At 45.7% G+C, this 23,455-nt stretch overlaps 3 protein-coding genes across 7 annotated transcripts in view; 2 read left to right on the top strand and 1 right to left on the bottom strand.

Annotated features, from left to right (window-relative positions):
* The first annotated feature begins 259 nt into the window (after nucleotides 1–259).
* Nucleotides 260–7,563, top strand: hspb8 (heat shock protein b8). The gene is made up of 3 exons (XM_076997900.1): nucleotides 260–989; nucleotides 3,153–3,216; nucleotides 6,092–7,563. The coding sequence occupies exons 1-3, from the start codon at nucleotides 608–610 to the stop codon at nucleotides 6,258–6,260; spliced, it is 615 nt and encodes a 204-aa protein (XP_076854015.1). The 5' UTR covers nucleotides 260–607; the 3' UTR covers nucleotides 6,261–7,563.
* An 876-nt stretch (nucleotides 7,564–8,439) lies between these two features.
* On the bottom strand, nucleotides 8,440–12,354 carry LOC143509303 (uncharacterized). Its single transcript, XM_076997898.1, has 4 exons — nucleotides 10,480–12,354; nucleotides 10,226–10,289; nucleotides 10,010–10,130; nucleotides 8,440–9,427 (listed from the first exon to the last, which is right to left on the bottom strand). Exons 1-4 carry the CDS (start codon nucleotides 10,856–10,858, stop codon nucleotides 8,621–8,623), a joined length of 1,371 nt encoding a protein of 456 aa, XP_076854013.1. The 5' UTR covers nucleotides 10,859–12,354; the 3' UTR covers nucleotides 8,440–8,620.
* The window catches only part of LOC143509302 (coiled-coil domain-containing protein 60-like), a 27,919-nt gene continuing 16,575 nt past the window's right edge, over nucleotides 12,112–23,455 (top strand). For 3 of the 5 annotated variants that reach the window (XM_076997896.1, XM_076997895.1, XM_076997894.1), the window contains exons 1-6: nucleotides 12,114–12,758; nucleotides 15,551–15,628; nucleotides 16,967–17,043; nucleotides 19,487–19,636; nucleotides 19,825–19,950; nucleotides 21,920–22,024. In XM_076997896.1, the coding sequence (XP_076854011.1) occupies nucleotides 12,504–12,758; nucleotides 15,551–15,628; nucleotides 16,967–17,043; nucleotides 19,487–19,636; nucleotides 19,825–19,950; nucleotides 21,920–22,024 (791 nt within the window). In that variant the 5' untranslated portion in view covers nucleotides 12,114–12,503. Of the gene's footprint in view, nucleotides 12,759–15,550; nucleotides 15,629–16,966; nucleotides 17,044–19,486; nucleotides 19,637–19,824; nucleotides 19,951–21,919; nucleotides 22,025–23,455 lie in introns of all 5 variants that reach the window. The other 2 variants (XM_076997897.1, XM_076997893.1) reach the window with 2 other exon arrangements.

Raw genomic sequence — 23,455 nt, 5'->3', positions numbered from 1 at the left:
AAATTGGTATTTAGTGTTCTCACGGTCTATTTTCTTAAGGACCAACTAACGGGTTGGTTCTCGAGATCATGTCTGTATGGAGGACTCTCTGGAGGTCTGTGCGCGTGGTGACATCACCTTGCCTGCAGATGACCCTAACAGCCTTTCAGGGGTGCGTTATGTTCTATTAAAAAGTACACGGGTCATTGGGGGAGGGAACGACGGAAGTCATCTTTCCCCGGCGGAGCCAGTCACGGCCCGTGGCTAAACTTGGAGTGGGGAGGGTCTCTGAGCAGCTGTTGCGCGCAGGTTCTGGACGGTGCGAGTCTGAGGCGGTGCGTGCTAAACACGCGTATAAAATAGTACAAGTGGCCACTGAACTTTCAAGAACACGCCAGTAAATGTGCCGCGCACCTCACGTGGATATAAGTTCGTGCGTGAAATAAAACGCAATCGGTGCAAATTCGTAAACTGAAAAAAAGTTTTAAGTACGTTATTTTGTAGGGCTTTCTTTTTGTATTATATTCCATTTGGTCCTTTAATCTGGTCGATATTTGGAAGTTTTCATTTGAGAATATTCGTTTTCTCTGATACCTGTCAGTTTATATAACTTTCGTCGAATTTGATCATGGCAGAAAGTGATTTTTATACGATGGGGAGCCGTCAGAGAGGACCGAGAGACCCGTTCAGGGAGCAGTCGCTTGCCTCGCGGTTTATGGACGATGACTTTGGAATAGCCGCTTTCCCGGATGACCTGTCCATGGACTGGCCCGGGTGGGCACGACCTCGGCTAAGCACCAGACTCAGCACGCCGTGGACAGGCAGTTTGCGCTCTGGCTTCCCGGGGACATACATGGGCTCGCCGCAGGGGTACAGCTCGAGACACAGCGAGCCCTTGCGCGCGCCCCCGACCAATCCTGACGAACCTTGGAAAGTTTGCGTGAACGTGCACAGCTACAAACCAGAGGAGCTTAATGTCAAAACTAAAGAAGGTTTTGTAGAGGTCTCAGGTAAGGAAACACAGAACATTAAAAATGAAGTAGTATTACTCATATCACAAATGATCAAATGCATCTTCATATATTCAAATATTATTTTAGACTTATGGTGCAGGCACATTTATCAGCAAACCAGCTGTTCGATATTTAAAACTTGCTTTTAAAAGAACACTAATGACACAGATGAACAGATGAAGGACCTGCCATCTGTTTATTTTATCCAGGTTCAGACTTTTGTAGTGTCATAAAGGGATCTACAAGCACAGTTTTGTGTGTGTGTGTGTGTGTGTGTGTGTGTGTGTGTGGCTCCTCTACCATGTCTTGCACATTACTACACCACTCACACTCAAACACCTGCTGAGATCACATAAGAACCTCAGCGCTGAGAGTATTACGACAGAATTAGACATTTCAGGAAGCATCTGTTACATCAAACATCTTCATGAAGGTCTACCTTTGTACAAACGTCACCACAACAGAGATCTAATGACTCAGGTGTGATAGACTAGACGGAGTGCTATGGTGGACTGGTGACCACTGAGCGCACTAGAAGTGTCAACAGATGTCCTTGGTTATATATTTCCTGTGTTTGTGAGTCCCAGAGACTCATATATGGAGAGAGGCCAGACCACAGGCAGGCCATACCCTGTCCACAGGCCGCCGGGACGCCCACAGCACTGAGCTTTTTATAAGCACGCTGTTGGTATGCCAGTTGGGTCACTGGCTTGGATCTGCTGCTGGTGGGTGGGGGAGAGGGTGGAGGTGAGGACGGAGGTGAAGGGGACTTCTGACGTTACTTGGCATCGTTCGAAATGTGATCTGGATAATGTTGATATGGACGTGGCAAAGTGACTCCTACTCTCCCGGCTGAATGAGGAAGGGGGGGGGGGGGGAGCGAGGGGGGGTGGGGGTGAGACATACAGAGAATACAAAGTATAAAACAGAATTAGACACAGTAAAAGAATCAAACAGAGAATAGGAGATTTTCTCAGGGCTTTTTTACGAATAACCTACGAGTTGTGCGCGTAGCAGTGCTGGAGGTCTTGACGAATCACGAGCGAGCCAAATAAAAACAGAACGGCAGCAGGCGCAGCCCGGGACAGCTGCTTGTGTTTGAAGTGTCCGGGGGAGAGGTCTGGGTTGCTGGGCAGTATCAGCAGACCTGTCTCATCTCTCTCCCGAGACGGGGGGGGGGGGGTCTGGTGGCTCTGAGGCCCAAATGAGCGAGTCACCACCTCCACAGGCTGTGCTGAGTTAGAGTGCGGGTGTCCTTTCATATACAGTGAAGAATTCATCCCAAATATCATAAAATAGCAGAAAGTCAACCTGTTAAAGTAGTGAAATGATTAACGTACATATGAGCAGAATAGGTATTTATAGCCTGCCTCATTCCTGTGAGTGATTGTCACATGGCCCAGTCAGAGAGGTGCAGTCTGTACTGAAGAAATGTTTGGGATGGTTGGGGTCTGTATGTGTGTGTGCATGTGTGTGTGTGTGTGTGTGTGTGTTTCCAGGCCTGGCAGAGACTGGGAGTGGCCCAAATGCAATTTAAAGTCTAACAGCTGCTGAGAGAGAGAGAGAGAGAGAAAGAGAGAGAAAGAGAATGGGAGATGGGGGGGAGGGGGTAAGAAGAGAGAAAGAGACACACAGGAGCTGCCCAACGTGTTGTGGGTGTTGGAGCTATAGCCACAGACCGTTCAAATGCATACCGCACTCAATAGCGTACAACTATGTACTGATGCTTGGCTAAGAGCACTGTCTGTCTGTCTGACTACTGTCTGTCTGACTACTGTCTGTTTGACTACTGTGTGTTTGATTGGTCTGTCTAATTACTGTCTGTCTGACTACTGTCTGTGAGAACAACATAGCCTTTTCACTCGATTATAACCATTTCTACAAAGAAACCTCTTCAGAATTGCTCCGCTAAAATCAACGGTCTTTTAAAACCTTCAGCATCATACTTAAAAAAAAGACCTTCATGCTCTTGAGATTGTAAACATTTGTCCTTGTGTAAAAATAAATATCAAAAATACATCATATCACCCAGTTTAAAAGACAGAAACCTTCATCCCCAGCAGCGGCCAGCAGCGAAATGTCACATGTCCAGGTGGTTAATTGCCATTTCATGGTGATTGGTCATTGGGTTAATTACAGCCGTGTCATTGGTCCTTCTAGGGAAACATGAAGAAAAGCAGGATGAAGGCGGGATCGTGAGTAAAAACTTCACAAAGAAGATTCAGTAAGTATCTTCTATAACTAGACATTTATAACATCCTTTCTCTATTTTGTATTTTCCTGTGATAAATGTTTGGTGTGGGCCTAGTCTTGGATCATGGTGGCCATCCTGAGCTGGGTTCTGTAGAGGAAGGCGTGGTAACTCCAAGGTCATGTGCTCAACTACACTGGTGCGCACATGAACGTAGCTGAGAACACACTTAGTTCTAGGATCTAATAGGATGAGCATGTTTGATTGACAGCCCACTGTCCGAGAGTCACAGCCTGCTCTACTGTGTGCACAGACACCCGGATCAACACACACACACCCATACTCATAACACCCAGAGGACCAACACACACACCCCCATACCCCTAAAACCCGGACCAACACACACACACCCATACCCCTAACACCTGGACCAACACACATATCCCCATACCCCTAACACTAGGACCAACACACATACCCCCATACCCCTAACACCCGGACCAACACACATATCCCCATACCCCTAACACCTGGACCAACTCACACACCCCCATACCCCTAACACCAGGACCAACACACACACACACCCATACCCCTAACACCAGGACCAACACACATACCCCCATACCCCTAACACCAGGACCAACACACATATCCCCATACCCCTAACACCCAGACCAACATGCACACACCCATACCTCTCACAGCCACACCAACACACACACGCCCATCACACACACCAACACACACACCTATACCCCTAACACCAGGACCAACACACATATCCCCATACCCATAACACCAGGACCAACACACATATCCCCATACCCCTAACACCAGGACCAACACACATATCCCCATACCCCTAACACCAGGACCAACACACATATCCCCATACCCCTAACACCAGGACTAACACACATATCCCCATACCCCTAACACCAGGACCAACACACATATCCCCATACTCCTAACACCCGGACCAACACACACACCCATACCCCTAACACCAGGACCAACACACATATCCCCATACCCCTAACACCAGGACCAACATGCACACACCCATACCTCTCACAGCCACACCAACACACACACACACACGCCCATCACACACACCTATACCCCTAACACCCACACCACACACAGTGACACTCCTGCTGACGGGGGTTCAGCACTTCTGGGGGTCTGTCTTTGTCCCTCGGACTCTAATCTGCTGTAAGACGTGATCTTTGGTTTATTAGTTAATCTCCTCTTGCTCTCTGTCTGGAGTCTATGAATCTATTTCCTGTCTATATATACATTTACTCCCTTTCATTGTTTCTCTGTCTCTATATATCTGTGCCTCTTTCTCTCTTTCCTTCTTATGTCTGTCATTATTGGTCTTTCTCTTTCTGTTCCTCTTTTTCTGTCTTTCTCTCTCTCTAAAAGATACTTTCAGATAGCTGTTGGCAGTCTTACAGAATCGATTTGGTAGATGAAATAATAACGCCCCCCCCCCCCCCCCCCCCCTGTAAACAAAACAGCATGGGGCAGTAAGACAGCGGGTGTAGCTGTATGCTGTCTGACTGCTTGACAGTGCCATGATGTGCCATGCTGAGGAGCGAGAGTCCGAGTGAGATGCAGAGAAACAGACAGAAAAACACACACACACACACACACACACACACACACACACACACACACACACACACACACACACACACACACACACACACACACACACACACACACACTCACTCACAATCCTCTGATGATTATCCATGGCAGTAATGTTAGTGTCAAATATTTATTCTATTTATATACCTATGAAAAATTTCATACATGGTCCAGGGTCACGCATGATGGTCCAGGGTCACGCGTGATGATCCAGGGTCAGCAGTTTGTCGCGTGCAGTTAAGGTCTCTGGGAGTTCTGGGCTGGGCCCGTAACCTCAGGCTGACTATACTCAGTAGGAGACACGTGGATTGTAGCAGTGTGACGTTAATTGAACAGTGGGAGGGTGCTGACGCCCCCTGACCTGACACACAGAGTTATATTACAGTCTGAACACTTGGCAGTCTCAACAGAATCTCTGCTGCCACCTTATTTGGTCAGTAGGCTCGATGAAGCAAAGTCTCTCCCTCTCTGTCTCACTTTCACTGTCTCTCTCCCCCACACGATGCATCGGCTCTGAGTTACGGTGATTTGCAGGGTAGTTTTGTATTAGGGAGGGCAGGGGCAATAAACATGAGATATTTGTAAATCTAGAAGTGTGAGATAATGGTGCAAACAAAAGATTGTGTCCCTGTGTCCATCTAGTTCATATTTTGGCTGAATATATGCCTGATTTTGCTAGACGTGATGACACAATATTGTTTTCCACTGATGTCACTGGTGCCTGTAGGATGTTCTGCTGTGTTCCCTGTTGCTAAAAGAGACCAGCTGCCATTTTTGACGTCACCACTAATCCTGGTCTAGTGTCCCTCCCTTCCACAGAAAGGCCCTTGCTCAAAATCACCACACCCATTTTCAGTTGTTTTTCTCTCTGACATGACATGAAACCCTTAGAGGACGTTAAGAAAGAAGGAACTTGAGGTCCACCCTAACAGACTGGTCCTTCTGTAATAAACCCATGAATTTTATAGAGTGTATTAGCTGATTGAGATTATCCAAACCAGCGCAAGGTCTGTAGCTGTGGTGAGCACCGATGTAGCAGACGTTGCAGTAGGGTGTAAAAAAATGTTTTTTGTTGTTTACATTTGTTTACAAGTGTCTGGGACAGCATAAAATTTTGAGTTGATTAATATAAATTCTTGAGTACTTATTCAGTTAACTGAAAGTTTTCATTATTCAGCAAAAAAATTTTTACGGAGCAGGTCTAGAACGTGTGGAGCCATAACGTGGCGTCTGCTCTTGTGTCCCGCAGGATCCCGTCGGACGTGGACCCTCTCACAGTGTTCGCGTCTCTCTCTCCGGAGGGAGTGCTGATCATCGAGTCACGCCAGACCCCCCCTTACTGCCTGTATGGCAGCGCCTCCCCTGCTGAGCCCAGTGAGGAGCTGGGGCCCCAACCGCAGGAGCTTGGCATGTCCTAGGCCCAGCCCGCACACCCAGGGCGGGCCACCACGCCCAGCCCGCACACCCAGGGCGGGCCACCACGCCCAGCCCGGGCAGCACCCGACACTGCAGAACCACACCTGCTCCCAGGAAAAACCCTGCTGCAACTCCAAACTTATATTTTGGCTTTTAAAGGTTAAGTTGGTCACATTGGTCTTCCACTGTTTGCTTGGAGATCTTCTGGACGAGTTTGGAAATGTTCCCGTTAAGTTTGGCGCTGCCGGCTGTCCTCTAGTTAATCAAGGTCTTATGAAAACGCTGATTAGTGAAGTGGCGTGTAGATGTGACTAAGCTCTGAGGGAAGATGAATCTACAGGGGTGGGTGAGGGTTGAGTTATGAGTAAAGTGGTTAGTAGTTAGTGTCATATTAAACAGTATTGTAGCAAGTGATTTGGTGAAATGAATACATTCAAGTCTTCCTCAAAGACATTGCTGATTGCTAATTAGATGCATATTACAAAGCTGGGGTTTGTATATCTGATGAGTCTATGAAGCACTGTGCATATCTGTACAGCGGCAGATGAAGCTGCACAGAACATGTTTTTATTTGTGGATGAAAGCACCACGGTCACGATTCCCACAGCGTCATGGTGTTAACATCATCCCGAATCAAAGAGTGTTAATACTCGCTCTAACATTTAACAATAACCTTTGTGTTGCGATGCCTTTGGGGGTCTGTATGGTCACTATGGCAACACCTAACCGGCTGCCATAAGACCAGCCAGACGTACAAACGCAAGCTTGTGCCTTTGGTAAGGTGAAAGTTGAGAGGTTAAAGGTGAAATCGGCAAGAAAATGTCCAGGATGACTAAGGCAGTAAAATTTCGGCACCTGCTTCTGGACACGGATTAACATAACCCAGATCTGTGTGTGAGTACGTATTGCAGGATCACCATTGCAAATGCAATTCCAGGATATTGTGTATTCTCCACTGTGGAGAACTCTGGGTATTATGATGTGAGTATTTCCTTGGCTTTGTGGCTGCATCAGACACGTCCTGTAGTATAAAGACCTGTGCTGAGTGTGGGGATCGTTTAAAGATTTACACCATTTCTCTCCTGTTTGTCTGTTTGTTCCTTTTTTTAAATGTCGCTTTCTTGTGGAGATGCAGTGTGGTTAAATGTATTTGCAATTGTTACCATTTCTTTATCGACACAGATTTATGCAGGAAAATCCAGTGGGATCAGTGTGTTATCATTTTATCAGTTATTTATCCAATCACTGTAAATATGCAAACTGTAATACATGGATAATTATATAAAATAAAAGTTAAAAGTCTTACTAAAATGGTTTACTTTGTTTTCATTTGTTTGCAGTTAAGATGACGTGTCAGAAGGAGTTGTGTAAACACATGTTTTTGCACGTTTCAGTAATCGTCTGTGGCATATAGTTTGGTCTCTGGCGTTTTGATTGAAAATGATTTACAAATGTAACGCTGAAGAGACTTAAGCGGCCTTTCACACACACTAGACTGACACTGATAACCCTGATTAACAACCGGACTTCCGGCTGGTATCCCAAGAACCTTTTCTTCAAACAGAATTCGATTTCCAGACTCCGCGGATTTCACATATTGCTGTGAGTTTCAGACTCTTCGGGAGATTAATAAAGTTCTTCCTCTCGTTTTATTACCCCTATCCTCCCGCACAGCTTTCTGTTGGTCTAGGGCGAGTCGTCTCTGCACAGCGGTAATAATTGGATGGTGGATTAGCGCGGAGCTTTTTTCATAGCGCATTGGGTTGTGTACAATCCCCTCAACGACTGGGGGAAAATGGCACAGAAAGGAAGACTAAACTCCAACACTAAACCCTGAACAGCTTAGTTGACACAGTCAAACTCACTCTGATTATAGCTGACTCAATCTGACTCTTCATAGATGAAATCAGTTTGAGTCTAACTCTATGTCTGAAGTCAATCTGAGTCTGATTCTTTATAGCTGACTCCATCTAATTTTAACTGAAATAAGTTTTATTCTCTACAGCTGAATTCAGTTTTACTCTGTAAGGCTGCAACGGTCTTCCTCTCTATAGCTGAATTCGGTCTAATCCATTACCTTCTGCGCCTGTTCCATCTGTCCATGTTAATCTGGAGATGATCAATTTGTAGTTAAAGCTGATTGCTTTGCTGTATTTCGGGGAAGAAAAGAGACACGACATGTTCTGCTTCTGCTCATGTGCTGTTGCTTTATTAGTGCTGCAAGGTTGCGTGTTACAGCGAACTGCCTCTCAGACAACACTCATGACCAACACACTGCTGCTAGGAATGCTTGAATCAAGGGTGCGTTCAGACTCTCTCTCTCTGTCTCTCTCTCTCTCTCTTGGTAATGAAAGATCTTCATCTATTTGGCTGCCTCCAATTTCTTTGCTGCCATCTCCTCCTGGACGTCCACCTGTGGAGGGATCTTCTCCTGAACGTCCATCTGTGGAGGGATCTCCTCCTGAGTGGCGGACTGCTTGTGCTCGGCATCACCATGTTTCATCTCCTCTTCAGGATCCTGTAGCTCTCTGCCCTGCTCCACCTCCGCACTCTCCTCATGCCCAGACGTTATGGTGTCTGGAGTAGGAAGAGCTGGAGATTGGTCTGGAGTTGGAAGTTCTCCACCCTGTTCTGCAGTGGAAGGAACCTCAAGTTGCTCTGGAGTCTGAAGAGCTCCAGTGTCCTCTTGAGGTGGAGGTGCCTCAGGTTGATCTGGAGTTTGAAGAGCTCCAGTGTGTTCAGGTGCTGCAGGAGCTTCAGGTCCATCTAGAGACTCTTCTGGACCCATGATGGCTTCTCCTGCATCCTCAGCACCTTCTTCTGCGCCCTCTTGTTTCCCCCCTACCTCTCCCTGACTTGCGTATCTCTTTTCCTCCACCTCATCCCCTTCTTTCTGACCCTCAGCAACGCTCAGGGCAGCCTCCTGTCCTGCATCTGTGCTGCTTTGAGTTGAATAATCAGCAGACAGGTCACCTGTGAGACCACGCCTGACTTCACCATCACTCTGCCCAGCTGTGGACACACCCTCAGACGTCTCTCCGGGCACGGGGGGGCAGGGTGCCTCGGGAGCCTCTGGCTCACCCGGTGGGAGATCTTGCCCTGAAGCACCCCCTCCTGCTGGGTGTCCATCTTCTTGTTTGCCTTGGAGGGTTGCTACCTCCATCTTCACCTACGGGGAGAGGAGAGAGGGTTGTTTTTTTTTTCAGACAGGGACGAGAACTGGAAATGCCACTTTGAGACCCGATAAATGCCACAGGTGCTACACACAAAATGATTAATTTCCCAGAGCTGCGAGAAAAGGCCAGTAATCCCTCCAAGGGTGAAACACTGTTCCATTTAATCACTTTGTTGAGTATTAGAACAATTATGAGACTGGTAATTGGAAAAAGAGGGCCATTAATTTATAAACTGCTATGCAGATTTAGACATCTGACTTTTACCATGGACTGTAGAATTGTACATCTCTAATTATTTCTGAAATCTCTTTGGCTGTAAAAGAATAGCTTGTTTTGCATGCTTTGTAGTCAGTTATCTAGCCTGTTAATTCATGAACTGAACAAAATATTCAGTGAAAATTGCAATATTTGACTTTTCAGAGTACCACACACAGGCGCTCTGTTAATATGCATTGCTTTCCAAACACTTTCTTGTCATGAAGAATGACTTACATAACTGTCCTCCCTCCAACAAAATGTAAATAACGGATGATTCGTCATGAAACATTAAAATGAATCTTTTTAAAATAACGGACCTGGACTGGAATTGTGATATCAGCAGGCTTTTGAAGGTCTGGGAATGAAGCTTCCACACTGAGAATTCCGTCTCCAGTCAGGTAAGACTGTATAGTTTCTGCATCCAGTCCAACAGGAAGCCTGGTGTAAAACATCAAATTCAAATCTTGTTACCACTACCTTCCATGCTTACAGTTATAAAGGATTTATGAGTCCTGAATCGCATTTAAACTCACTTGTATTTCCTTATGAAATGTCTAGAAATGTAGCCGTGTGCGTCTTGTCTTTCATCATGTTTCCCTATAAGATAAATACAGTCACATTGGATTTACTGAAATGAAGGATTAATGTAAAGGAATATTTCATAAATAATTTGTATACACAGCTACAAAGCAGTTCTGCCTACAGCCTCAAAAGTCTGAAGACATTCCCTCACAACCCTGCGGTCCCCTTACTGTACGTAACGCAGTAAGATCCCTCTCACGCTCACCTGTGACTTCCAGGAAGCCGTCTTGCGTCTTCACTGTAATCTCAGAGGGTGCAAAATGGTTCACATCCAGGCTGACTCTCCACTTGCTGTATTCATCGTACACCTCCGACACGCCTCCCCCCATCTCCCTGTGGACCGTTGAGCTCGGACGGTCAGCGGGGGGCGCCAGCGCGGACGCCCTGCTGTAGCCGGGCCAGCAGGAGCTCCCGAGCTTCCTGACGATGCTCTCCAGCCAGACCAGGTCCCTGGAGTCCAGCAGGGGCGGAAGGCCGAAGTTCTGGCCGTACAGCAGACCGGGCCGCCAGCCGTAGCCGGGGAGCTGTCGCGTGGCGTCGTGGCAGGACGGGGTCCCGCCCGGGGACTTGCTGTCTTCTGCCATCAGAGAATATGATGAGAGAGAGCGTCCGGACAGAAGTGGAACGTTTAGGAGGAGATTGCCCTCCTCTCAAAGGCCTGTGATGTGGTGAGGAGGGTAGATTTCCGATGAGAGGCATCCCACGCCCCCCTTTATATAGCCCAGACCCTCTTAGCACTTCCCCAGCAGAAAGACTGATGCCACAGTATGAGAATTTAGGCAGGAGGTGACGGAGAGGGGGCAGCGGGAACCCGGCACCGTGCCGTCGATCTGGACGCTCCAGGCTAGATGCTAATTACAGATATTTATAGATGTGAAGGCAAAATGGCAAATAGCTGGTGTGTGAGGCATGATATCACACGTGAGCTCTGCTTAAAGAGTCGGAGGGCCACGTCGGCCTTCGTCACGTACGGGTGATCATTAGCGTGCTGCAGAGACAGGCACTGGGGCCGTAGCCAGACACGGGGTAATTAACTTTCAGATTCTGTTTGTCTTGGACGACGGGCATTAATATGGGCCTATGACTAAGCAGGTCTAGAGACAAAGTTTTTGTTGTTTTTTTCTCCAAATTTTCGTGAGTGTTTTGATTGGATAGTGACAGGTGTAGTTGGCTAACATCTAGAAAAGACTGAAGCTTGTTGATGCGGATTGCTGTTGCATACCGTACACACTAAAGCTTTGGACACTCTAGCTGTGGACACACTAGATCTGGACTACAGCTCTGGAACTACAGCAGAACTTTTGCCACCCTGAAGCTTTAGCCGAGTCCCTCACATGGCCCGATTTTCACCTCGTTTTCGACAGCATGCAACCTGTTTACTCAATAAAGATACAGATTAATTAACTGCCTAGTGGTTCCAGATATAAATATAAAATGTGCATATTAGCTGACCTGTGCTTTTCACATATCAGCTAAAATGGCCAGAGTATCAATGTGAGCTGAAACTGAATATTAAAGTTACGTGAGTTACGTGAGCATGTGACGTGCCGAACCACTCCTGTAGTTTTACACTTCCGCTAGGGGCGAAGTAGTACCAGTGCAATACTTTTTGTTTGTTCATCATTGAATTGCAACATGTACCGACGCTGCAAATAAAAAAAAGTAGTAGGCTACCGTGAGAGTAGTTTCTTCAATTATCTGTTTTTGATACAGAATGATAGTAAACTTTTCAAAACGTCAGTCATTTTACCAGTACTATGTCAAGGTACTAAAATTGTTTATGCAGTCTGTGCACATGTAGTTCCAGTATTCTCAGATTCAGCAGTTTTAAGTATTAAGTGTTAAGAACAACCCATGCGTCGAGGTATTTAGGCATTTTGTACATAAGCAATTACATGTTCTTACTTAAAGATGTCTGCTTCTACAAACGTCTGTTAAAAAACCACCACGCACTTTGACCTCTAGACTGGACAAATAGTCATTTCTGGTCTGACAGGTTTACAATGGTGTGTTACTACTGGAAACCAGTGTCGAAACACGACGCACGGCCGTCTCAAGTGAACCATGTTAGCGCTAGACAAGAAGTTGCGGCTTAATATCTTTCTTTAAATTGACAATTCCGTGTGTTATTCCATATATGGATATTTCTCGGAGTTGCAAACGTCCTTTAATTTAAGTAGCCAACTTTGCTGAAAAAGCCCTTGTTGTCTACATGAACGTGTCTTCACCATGTTAGACCCCAGACGGTTCGTGGTGTTTAAACCGCTTCCTCTCAGCTCGCCTGAACGGAACACGGTGCGGAGCGGCACCGTGTACAGCGGGTGTAACCGGACTCGAGAGGACGTGTTCTGGGAGAACCGTCACCGGAGACAGAAGCAGCTCGCTCGGCAGGGGCACCAGTCCGCCGCCTGGAGGCCGTACGAGGAGCTCGGGGAACCGCTGTGCTTGGAGCCCAAGACACTTATTCTGGACTCTCTGGGACAGGTAGAGGAAGTTCTTCATGTTGAAGGATGTCAGTGGGTGAACCTGCTTGAACGTTTCCGAGAAATTCGTCTGTTGTTTGATTGCTACTTAATAATGCAAGTTGACTAAAATGGAAAAAACTCTATTATCAATCCACACGATGCAATATTTCTTGTCGTATTTCTGTGGCGCTATTTAAAGGTCCCCCCAACACATTTATTCATAGTTACAATAACTTACACTATCGCCTTAACACACAAAACTTTAACACTACGCTTTCCCCAGTGATTTATAGTCTATTACATCTTAGCAGCTCTGCGTATTTATGGGACTAATGAACTAAGTACTCATTTTTAAAGTACCATAATTGATTGAAGTGTACAACAGTTCTTAGATATAGGCCTGTCGATGATTGAAGGCTATCTGACATGGGGAAATAAATCCAGAAACGTCTTGCTGTTATCTTGTTTTGGGCACCATCTTCTCCTTTTCTCTCCACCTCACTGCAGTATCGAGCATCATTTTCACCTGCTGTCTGTGTGCAGGTGGAGCGGGTCTGTCTCCATCACTGGCTCAAAGCTTTTTGGCCTAAACGCTTCAGTTAGTCTTAATGGTCACTGATCTTTGATACACAGCAAATTACCCATGATGCCAGTGTCCATGTTGGCACTACCAAGAGTCTTATCTCTCTCTCTCTCTGTTACACACACACACACACACACACACATAATACACACAAGCATGACAAGGACAGAGCCTGTCAAAAAGTTATTGTTCATCCCTTTGTTTTCTGAATCTCTCCTCTCCAGGGGCACTGCAGTGTTAGGCCTTGTGGTGAATAATGTCTCTCATCACGCCTGATAATTCAGAAGCATCCCCCCCCCCCTGCCCCGCCTTCCTTCAGCACCTCTGACGGATGCCCCTGAAACAAGACACAGCAGGTGTCATTCGTAATGCAATTACTCTCCTACCACGCAATCACAAGCCGTCCCTTAAGCTCACGCACTGTGCACAAAGGATATCTACGGTACCTAATGCATCATGGGACAGGAGACGTCGGGTGGGAGATGTTGTCCCGGGCACTTTGCATTGATCACTGTTACTGTCTCTGCTGAAGTAGGCACATTCTCCTGCCTTATGTTGTTGTTTAAAAGTGACTTGGGAGAATGGGAACTCGTGCATCGCTAAATGTTTAAGACTGTCTGTGCAGAAGATGCAGCTTAATAGCTGTTTTCCTTCCCTCCCAGAGGGGCCGTTGCAGTCGGAGGGGTGGGATTTGAAAGGGTGCGGAGTGTAACGAGCAGACACCGGCCGCGGTGAGGGGATCACCACGAACAATCACTCGTCATGCAGCGTCCTATTAATCACAGAGGGCAGACAAACCAAAGCCGGCTAGCTGGAGCCAAACCCTCGCAGCAGCTCTAAAACACACTGGGGCTGTCCGCCTTCCCCCAAACCAGCTCCGGCCCCGACAGACAGATGCTACGCTCACGTTTTGGGACTGGTAGGAATGGCGTGTGTGTCTGTGCTGGGAGCCGTTTCGTTGCAGGAGTTATTTTGCTCCGAAGTGAGCTAATGCTTCTGGGATGACTCTGATCGTCACCACCTAGAAACAGATGTGGGGTGATTCAGAACGAGGGTGTTTGCGTGCGCTTGCTATCATTTCTCAGTGCTGTCAGTGTACATGAATAACATTGTCATTAGGGATTCTCAGTTAAAATATGTTTTGGTGGTGCAGTGCCTTAAGATCGGAGGAGAGCTGTTTGTCTTAAGGTGTCTTTTGGATCTGTTAGTAGTAAGTTGTTTTTGTAGCTGTTTGTAGTAAGAGACCTGGGGCGCCTTCTGCTCTGTGAGAGAACACACAGTGGTGTGCTTCTCCTAAACAAGAGCAGATTTACTGCAAATGAGATCATCCTTCAGCAGGGGAGCAGGAGATGGAGGAGGGGCACGGAGGAGAGGAGGGGCGGAGCGGCTGGAGGAGAGACCTTCGGGTGAAAGAGGCGACGTTTGTCACGCAGAACCAGCCCCCATCTTCTGCCTGACCCTCTTCCACAACATGAGAGAGCTCTGACGTCGGCAGCACTGGGAGTTTTCAGGGAAAATAAAACCAGAATAAAGTCCGGTCACGGCGGTGTTGGACGGCTTTGGGTCTTGGGAGTGTGTGCTCGGAGTAAGACGTGGCACACGGGCTGTACCACGTTTATATTTACAGCGTGTAGTCTACTCATCCCTAGAGCAGGGAAGTGCCCTGTGGCTTTGGAAAACTGGTCCAGCTAGTTTAGAGTTTAAGGGTACTATCAATCTGGTGGTACTATCAATGTGATACTGGTTACAGTGGTAGTGGTATTGGTAATAGTGGCTGTGGTGGCAGTGATTGTGGTGGTAATAAATGACTAATCGTAGGATTAATGTTGTATGACACTGAGAATGAAACTGTAAGTGAAGATTATAATAGTGATTTTTAAGAAAAATCTCATTTTGAAGTGTAGATGAAAAAAACAACTTTTTTTCTGGATCTCCACAGCAGAACAGGCCTTCAGATACACAGGACGTCTAATCTCAGAGTTTGAGCTAGCTATACTCTTACAGTCTCATTTTTTCTACTTGAATTCTGTTTATTTCAATCTGTTCAGCACTGTCACAAACCAGCTTCTTATATACGTAGTCACTAGACCTCAAAGTCTTTTCATCACACAGGTCTGGATGTTTTGTACATAAAGCAGGATGACAGAAACAGTACAAACGAGCTTGTACGCTTGTAAAAACTGACTCGCCACCCTGTTTGATTGATTGATTGATTTGATTTTACGTAGACACCAAAGGCAGAGACTGGTGAAGACGATGTGGACCTTTTTACCACGAACCCTCCAAATTTTTCACAAGAAAACAAGGTACGATTCCAGATTGAAAAGCAACGTGTAGAGGCCAAGAACATGATGTGGACCTTTTATTTCTAATGAATTGGGAATGTGAGATTTTGGGGATGTCAGACTTTGGGAACTGTGCTTGTGGCTAGCTCTGTGCTAGTTAACTTGCAACGGCCTGTTATTTTATAACACCTTGCACCTTACATTCATGCTCCTATCTAAATGTGTTTGCTGTTTACTCAATGAATGTATCCCAGATGGTTAGAGTTCAAAATTCTGTTGAACTAAAATACTGTTGAAATACTGGAGTTGTTGCTGAAGTCTAGAATATCTAGAAGTGTGAACAAAAAGTGTAGGATTAAACAATACAAACATACGTGCTGGAGTTGCAGTTACCAGTGTAGTATGACATTCATAGATGCAGGATCAGCGATCATTTAAATATTCCACATGTAGATATGTTTGAAGACTGAAAGGGGCTTTGCTGTCTTAGCAGTTTGTTCCACCATCTGCGAGCTACTGACAAACGTCTTCCATGACACTTGAGTTTCACGGTAATGAAGGTAATGATCGCCATTGTCATATATGGAAGGGCTGGTCTATTTTTGGCTTTGTAAGTGGGCATCAGGGCTTTATGTCTAACGCAGGCATAAACCAGTGAAGGTTGCTTCAGATAGCAACACCAGGGAGTTCTTGAAGGAAGTTCTTGAATAAACTGTGAGATCATGGTGAGGATTGGTAGGGTTGGGTGTAGCTTGGTTTTGCTGGGGTTGGGCTTCAGGTGGTGGGCTGTCAGCCATGACACAATGTCAGTCAAGCACACGGAGATACGCCTGGAACCCTGAATGTCAGAAAATGGAAAGGAAAAACGTAATTGGCTGTCATCAGCATAGCAGTGGTAGGAGAATCCATGAGAAGATGTAATGTCACCAAGAGAGTGAGTGCATGAGGAGAAGAGGAGGGCCTAGCACTGAGCCCTGGGGGACACATGAGGAGAGTCTGTTTGGATTGGTTGTGGATCCTCTTCGTGTTATCTGATAGGCTGGTCCTCCAGATAAGACTGGAACTATTTCCATGCTAAGGTAGGCACACCACGGCTGAGACGAGGATGTAGTGGTTTACTGTGCGATGGAAAGAAAGTTGAGAAGAACCTTGACAGATGAAAGTTTTACATCTTTGCCATCTCAGCATGTTTCTCGGTCACTTCAATGAGAGCTGCTTCTGTTGAACGTTTCAATTTGTAACCAGACTGGCACTGTATAGCCAGACTTATAAGATTATTATTATGTTTTTGAATAACCTTTAGAGGCATGTGGAAATGTGTGTATTAGACTGATATAACTCCCTCTTTTACCCACCCAGACCTTCCCACTGAATCACACGAGGCCTCGGAGAAGAGCAGACACCCACAGCCTCAAGAAACATCTGTGGAACTCCAGGTTAGCATTGTCACCATGGCTGGGGAGAGGGAGGCCTGGGACTCTTTAATTAGGCTGCTGGCCCCACGGATGGATGGATGGATGGATGGATGGATGGATGATGTCGCAGCATCCAAGGGAAGGAAGATGGGAAGCTGGAAAAATACCAGTGACTGAAAGAAGTAATAGAGAGAATGTGGAAGGGTGATACCAAGGTCATCCCCATGGTGACAGGAGCACTTGGGGGCTGTAACCCCTAAGCTGGTGGAGTGACTCCAACAGATACAAGCAATAACAACATCAATCTCAGTCCAGAGTAGCGCAATCCTAGCAAGAGCAGAAATACACCCTGAAAGTATCATGTCAGTTTGAATTTCATATCAAAACATTTCAATCTTTTCATGATTTTGCCTTTGTGTACTAGAAACCTGTGTAAGTCAATGTCCCTAGTCCAGCGTTTCCTCAAGCTGTTCACTGCAACAGAGATAGAGCACACACACACACACACACACACACACACACAAATGGGGTTGGTTTGGGCACCCTGGCCTGAGTCTTTCCAGACTGCTGTAGACATCTTAAGAATCAGCAGTTAATGTGGGTTCTGAAGTGTTTCTATATGTGTAGTTGAGAATGTAGGCTAATCCCCACACTGTGCAGCACAGTGCAGGTGTCGGCGCGTACACGCAGGTTCTGGAAGCATGGCGGGCGTGACGCTCGCACGTCAAACCACAGTGGTGAGGATGCGTCCGTGTCTGTCTGCTTGTTGTGCATGAACTTGAAAAACTCATCTATCAGCAAGCGTCAGCTCCTGTCATGTGTCCCGGAGTGACTCTGCCAGACAGGACGGTAGTGCCAGTCTGCACGGAGAGAGCTATGAAGACAACATGCATTTAGTTTGCAGTAGTGTTGGCACAAATCTCTATGAAATTGATTTAAATTATATAAACACACATGCATCCCACTCCTTCCTTTGTGGTTTTTCTTCTTTTTCTCTGTCTAATCTCTCTCTACATCTCTGCCTTTCTTCTTTCTCGTTGTCTCTCTCTCAGTTCCAATTCAGTACTGCTTTATTTGCAAGAATGTTATAGATTATATTATTGCCAGAAGAAAAAACTAGGTTATTAAGTTCTTAATTATAAATAATGAAAGACAGATTAAAAAATGATCCACAACTGGAGGGGGGAAAAGTTGTTATTCACAAAACTTTGCCTCCTTAGTTGACCATCAGATCATGACAGGATTATTCCTCTAGTCTTACCCAAGTTTTATGACTGTCATTCATCATAACTGCTAAACTTTCTCCCCATGTGAGCTTGCTCCCTTTCTCAAAACCTTCTCCAACATTCTTTTTTTCTGTTGAATGACGACTTCAAATGTGTTCTTAACCCAGGTGCTCTCAACAGGTTTCTTTCCCTTGGTTACTTTTTTCTCTCCCTCACTCATTCTCTCTCTCTCTCTCTCTCTCTCTCTCTCTCTCTCTCTCTCCCCCCCCCCCTCTCATATACCAGGTTCCTGCAGGAATGCCCCCTGGCTGTACTGCACGCTAAACCTGGTGGCATTTGGTCCTGAGGGTCACTGGAGCATATTGGTTCTCTGCAGGCCTCTTTGTACCTCTGGGAATCGCAAAATGGCTGACATTTACAATAGATGCTGATAGAACCCAGAGTAGTAAATAATTTATGCCAAAGCTGAGGTCATGTGGCATTTGTGAAGGGTGAAATCCCATTAGTGTGACTGGCCTTTCCTCGGGAATCACAGTAGATGAAGGTGTTTTTGTGCACCCTGTCCTCTGTCCTCTAAAAGCTCCAGTCAGGTCTTTACCATTGGTCTTTGCTTTATTGGTCTACGGATCACATCCATTTATTCCTGCACAGTGACCTAAAGTGCCGTGACACTGATTGCTGGGACGTTTCTAGGTTTTCTGTTTCTGTTTTTCTGGAACAGTGTTCGGATGTTGTTTGTGTTTGTGAAGAAGGTTATTCATGCTGTTAAGTTCAGTGTAATGATTGTTTTTAGATGTGTTATGATGTTTGTTATGTGGCTAAGGGTTAGGGTTAAAACCTTCACACTAACCCTAACCTAACCTGCTAAGGGCAGTCATGGCCTGGTGGTAGGGAACTGGTCTTGTGACCAGAGGATCGTGGGTTCAATTCCCAGACCTGAGGCCATGACTGAGGTGCCCTTGAGCAAGGCACCTAACCCCAACTGCCCACCGCTCTGGGCACGTGTGATCCACAGCCCCCTAGTAATCACTAGTGTGTGTGTGTGTGTGTGTGTGTGTTCTGATTGCACAGATGGGTTAAAAGCGGAGGACAAATTTCGATTGGGGTGTAAAAAATCACAATTGACAAAATATGGCACATTTCACATTTAACCCTAAACTCACTAAAGGTGATCTCTGACGGACGTGACCTCTGACGGACATGACCTCTGACGGACGTGCTGACTGTGCTCCCTGCAGGAACATGGTGGTGGCAGTGAGGCAGGGGCGTGGCTACTTTCACCTCTTGCGGGAGCAGGAACAGGCGGAGCAGCTGGAGGAGAGGCGGAGGAGAGAAGAGAGGAAGGGCAGTGCCTCCATCACCTCAGACTCAGATGGCGGAGTGAAGAGGTGAGGCTACACACACACACACACACACACACACACACACACACACACACGTGCGCTCTCTAGAGGTCCTATTTGTACCTATTTAAAAAAAACACTTGAAAAATATATTGCTTGTTTCCTTTTATGGTAATGGAACATCATGATTTGTTTGCAAACACACTCACACTCACAAGTGAGTCTCTTTCCAGGTCTGCTAGTGCTGGAGTTCTGTCATCACCATTAAAGCACAGCAACAATAGGCGGGTCCAGTCTGCCCGCCCCTTCACTCCTGTTCACCAATCACTGACCTCAGACCAGCCACAGCAGCTAGCAGGGTAAGAAACGCTCTCACTGTCACTGACCTCAGACCACCTTAACCCTAACATAACCTTCACACTAGGGTCAGTGTTCTCAAGTCTCACACATTGAGCGTGTGACACACGCATTTGACCGCCTTCACACGCCACACTTCCGATTTCACACGGCGGGAAAAAAAAATCTAGTTTATTTACCTCTGATCCATATATATGTCGCCCTCCACTGGCGATCGATCGCGATATACAACTTACGTTTGCGCCAACTCGGGTGTTAGTGACCGTTAGCGACCATGAGTCACTGTTAGCGACAATTTGCGACTTATTTAGTAACTATTAGCAAGCTTTAGTGATTCACTTAGTGACCATCAGAGACTGTTAGCAGCCGTTAGCAACTTGGTCAGAGGCCTTTAAGAATAACGACATATTTAGCGACCTTTAGCAACCGTTGGTGGCCGTTAGCGATCATAGTGACAAATTATTATTAGTGATCATAGTGACCATTAGCGAAGTGCCAGAGCTCATGGTGTGTTGGTGTTGCATTACCTGAAATAGAGATAAAAAGGAACTAGAAGAAACTGCTCCATGACGTCTAAAACATGGTGTCACGTTCACGTCTGCTTGAGCCTTGGATGGACAGATTGTGTTGTGCTGGTGTGCCTAATGGACATTTCTATGTTCTATAAGCGCTCTGTTCGCTAACTGAAAGCTTATTTGTGCAGTGGCACTCTTTGGCCTGCATGTGAGGGCCTTTATGAGATTATATTGACAAGGTCAGTCTGCCCAAACTGACTGAATAAGTGTAGGTGGCCGTAGGTGGGTTTGACACACATTTTGAGTCACATTTGTGCAGTGACCCTGAAGATGAGGCTTACGGTAAGAAATGCAGAATGAAAGCGAGTCTTCGGGCTGAATAGAAAGTGAAATGTTTTCATTCTGATTTAATGAAGACTTCTTCAGACGTGTGACCTTAGTTACCGTGACACCCCCTCTCTTGCTTTTTCACTCTCACCCATTCCCTCATTTGTTGTTTTCCAACTTTCCAATTCTCTGTTTTTCTTTTTCTCCCTCAGATATTTCACTTTCATTCCACAGATCGAGGATCTTAAAGCATAATACATCAGCCTCTGTTCCCTTCCGTGTGTGTGTGTGTGTGTGTGTGTGTGTGTGTGTGTGTGTGTGTGTGTGTGTGTGTGTGTGTGTGTGTGTGTGTGTGTGTGTGAATAGGTACTCAGAAAAAAATAAACATTTTAGACAATCAGTTTCAGATAATGTGTTTTCCATAAAAGAGATAAAAGTGCCATCAGGGAAATGTTTATCTTTTTATTCAGCAAAGTTTTGTGTGCGTAACGGTTTCAGTTCTTTCTACACACATAACACAGGGCAACAAAATTTGAACCTTTTTTTGGTTCTCAAACTAAATTCAATTAACCTTTTGACTCGTCTGAATTCAAATCTGTTTTTACAATGTTTCGGTCACATATGGTTTTTATGTGACAGGGCAATTCAATATTACATTGTTAATTTGACTTATCCATAAATAAGGCTGTTATAACTTAAAACACGTACAAACATACTTCTAAAACACCCAGGCGTCTGATTGTCACCCACATCTGTCCTCAGGACCATCTGTCCTCGGTGTCCAGCGGGACTCTGACAACACAGAGGAGACGGGACTTTCCTTGGTACCAGATTACCATAATATACATAATGACGTATTAATATATGGAGCACAAACTGTGGATGACAGAGAAATTATGAAAACACGTTTGGATTCAGTGTGCGGAAATACATCAGGGGCCAAAGGAACATAAGGAACATAATCATTGTTGATCAGTGGTGACTGTTCGTTTGAAGACAAACAGACCCCATCAGTCTCGTGTGTGTTTTGCTGTGTGTGCATATAGATGAAGTAAATGAAGGCTCTCTGTCCGTCTCCTCTTGGGTTCTTTACTGTGGTGTGTCTTCTTAGATATTTGTTTTCTTGTAGAGAACACATGTACCGCCAACTGTGCTGTCTCAACTGGCTCCTGGAATCTCTGACCCTGGACCGGTCCGGAAGACACGGGCCTGTGACCTCTTGCTGGGATGCTAAGTGAGTGGGACATGCAAATCCACAGTGACCCCATGACCTCTGACCCCTCTTTGTCTGTCCAACAGGATAGGATCGTTATCTTTCCCATCATTTATAATCATGAAACACAGCGAAGTCTCAGAGAGAGTGTTCGTGCAGAGAATCCTGGCTTTCCTATGCAGGCTGTTGTTTATCTGTATTGAAGTACAGTGGGATGATTGCTAAAAACCTTTCCAAAACCCCAGTAAATCCCCATTCTAAAACCCGAACCCCATGTCTTTAAACCATGTACTGAAAAAAACATCTTCAACAGCCATTATTTGCTTTTTCACTTTACTTGGTCACGCTGTGCTTCAGAACATTCAGGTCCCAATCAGCTTAAAAGGCACAAACACACGTCATTACACTGTGAGCTTCACAATATCTATCAGGGTTTTTAGAATGAGAAAACCAAAGGACAGAGTTTAGCTTCTGTACCCTTTGAAGTTTGTTAGCGCTAATGCAATTGACAAGGTTGTGCTGCAAGTGGCTATACACAATGCTATAGGTGTAGTAGTATCGGTATGACAGAACAAGTAGATGTAAGTAGATGATATTTAACACATACTGATACAAATATTTGATGAACATCCAACATTAAGAGTGATTCTCGGTAGTGTACTGATGTCTGCTTGTTCAATGAAACCAAACACAAACGTTTGCTGATTGTGGAGCTCAAACATTTGTAGGTTTGAGCTGCGGTATCAGCCCTTCTGAGCATGCCTGGTCTAACAACATGCCAACCACTTGCTTTCTGGTTTGGCCAGGCGAAAGACGTTTCAAATCCTTGACTTCTTTTGTAGTCCACGAAGTGTCCCCACCAAAGAGCCGACAAGGACTGCAGAAGAGTGATTTTATAGCTACACTAATAACAGTCAGCCATGTTTCCCTCACACTGAAAGATCTGAGGAGAAATCCTGGCTGGAGCCCCAAACGGTTTAATCTCCAATTTTTTTGCTCTAATGGCAAAGTACTACATTTAGCATTTACTAAATTGTTGACTTTTAGTGGTGTTTAGTTTTAGTTGTGGCTAACAGACGATGGCTAACTGCTTAGCAACGGTGATACCGTAAACGATTTTTACAATGGATGCTGTCAGCTTGGGGCCAACATGATTGTGCCCCACAGCTCATTATTGGAAGTGCGTTGCATATGCACAACTGCATCTTCACCTGTTCTATTGGTTAGATGCTGAGGGGCCCCATGCTCACCAAATGAAGACTGTTAGGAGACATACTGGCTGGTACGAAAGATGTTTGGAAATGTGTTGGTCAGTGATGCTGTTCTCATATGTAATAAAGGCACTGCAATATTTGAAGAAAATGTATCTATATTATTTGATCATGTTGTGCACTCCTCCACAGAGACACCCCACCGACCCCTAATGTAGAGACGCCCGACGCCTTTAGATGT

The sequence above is a fragment of the Brachyhypopomus gauderio genome, chromosome 3 (assembly GCF_052324685.1).
Source record: "Brachyhypopomus gauderio isolate BG-103 chromosome 3, BGAUD_0.2, whole genome shotgun sequence".
NCBI classification, from domain to species: domain Eukaryota; kingdom Metazoa; phylum Chordata; class Actinopteri; order Gymnotiformes; family Hypopomidae; genus Brachyhypopomus; species Brachyhypopomus gauderio.
Note: the sequence above shows the minus strand (reverse complement) of the source record. Positions and strands in the feature narration are given on the sequence as shown.

Bases quoted from the DNA above. Each gene is read 5' to 3' on its own strand.
- LOC143509303 (XM_076997898.1), bottom strand. From the start codon at position 10,858: ATGGCAGAAGACAGCAAGTCCCCGGGCGGGACCCCGTCCTGCCACGAC. The intron at 10,131-10,225 runs GTGAGTTTAAAT...GTTTTACACCAG, and splicing joins CATTTCATAAGGAAATACAA to GCTTCCTGTTGGACTGGATG. The intron at 9,428-10,009 runs GTCCGTTATTTT...CTCTCCCCGTAG, and splicing joins ATATCACAATTCCAGTCCAG to GTGAAGATGGAGGTAGCAAC.
- hspb8 (XM_076997900.1), top strand. From the start codon at position 608: ATGGCAGAAAGTGATTTTTATACGATGGGGAGCCGTCAGAGAGGACCG. The intron at 990-3,152 runs GTAAGGAAACAC...TGGTCCTTCTAG, and splicing joins AGGTTTTGTAGAGGTCTCAG to GGAAACATGAAGAAAAGCAG. The intron at 3,217-6,091 runs GTAAGTATCTTC...TGTGTCCCGCAG, and splicing joins AACTTCACAAAGAAGATTCA to GATCCCGTCGGACGTGGACC.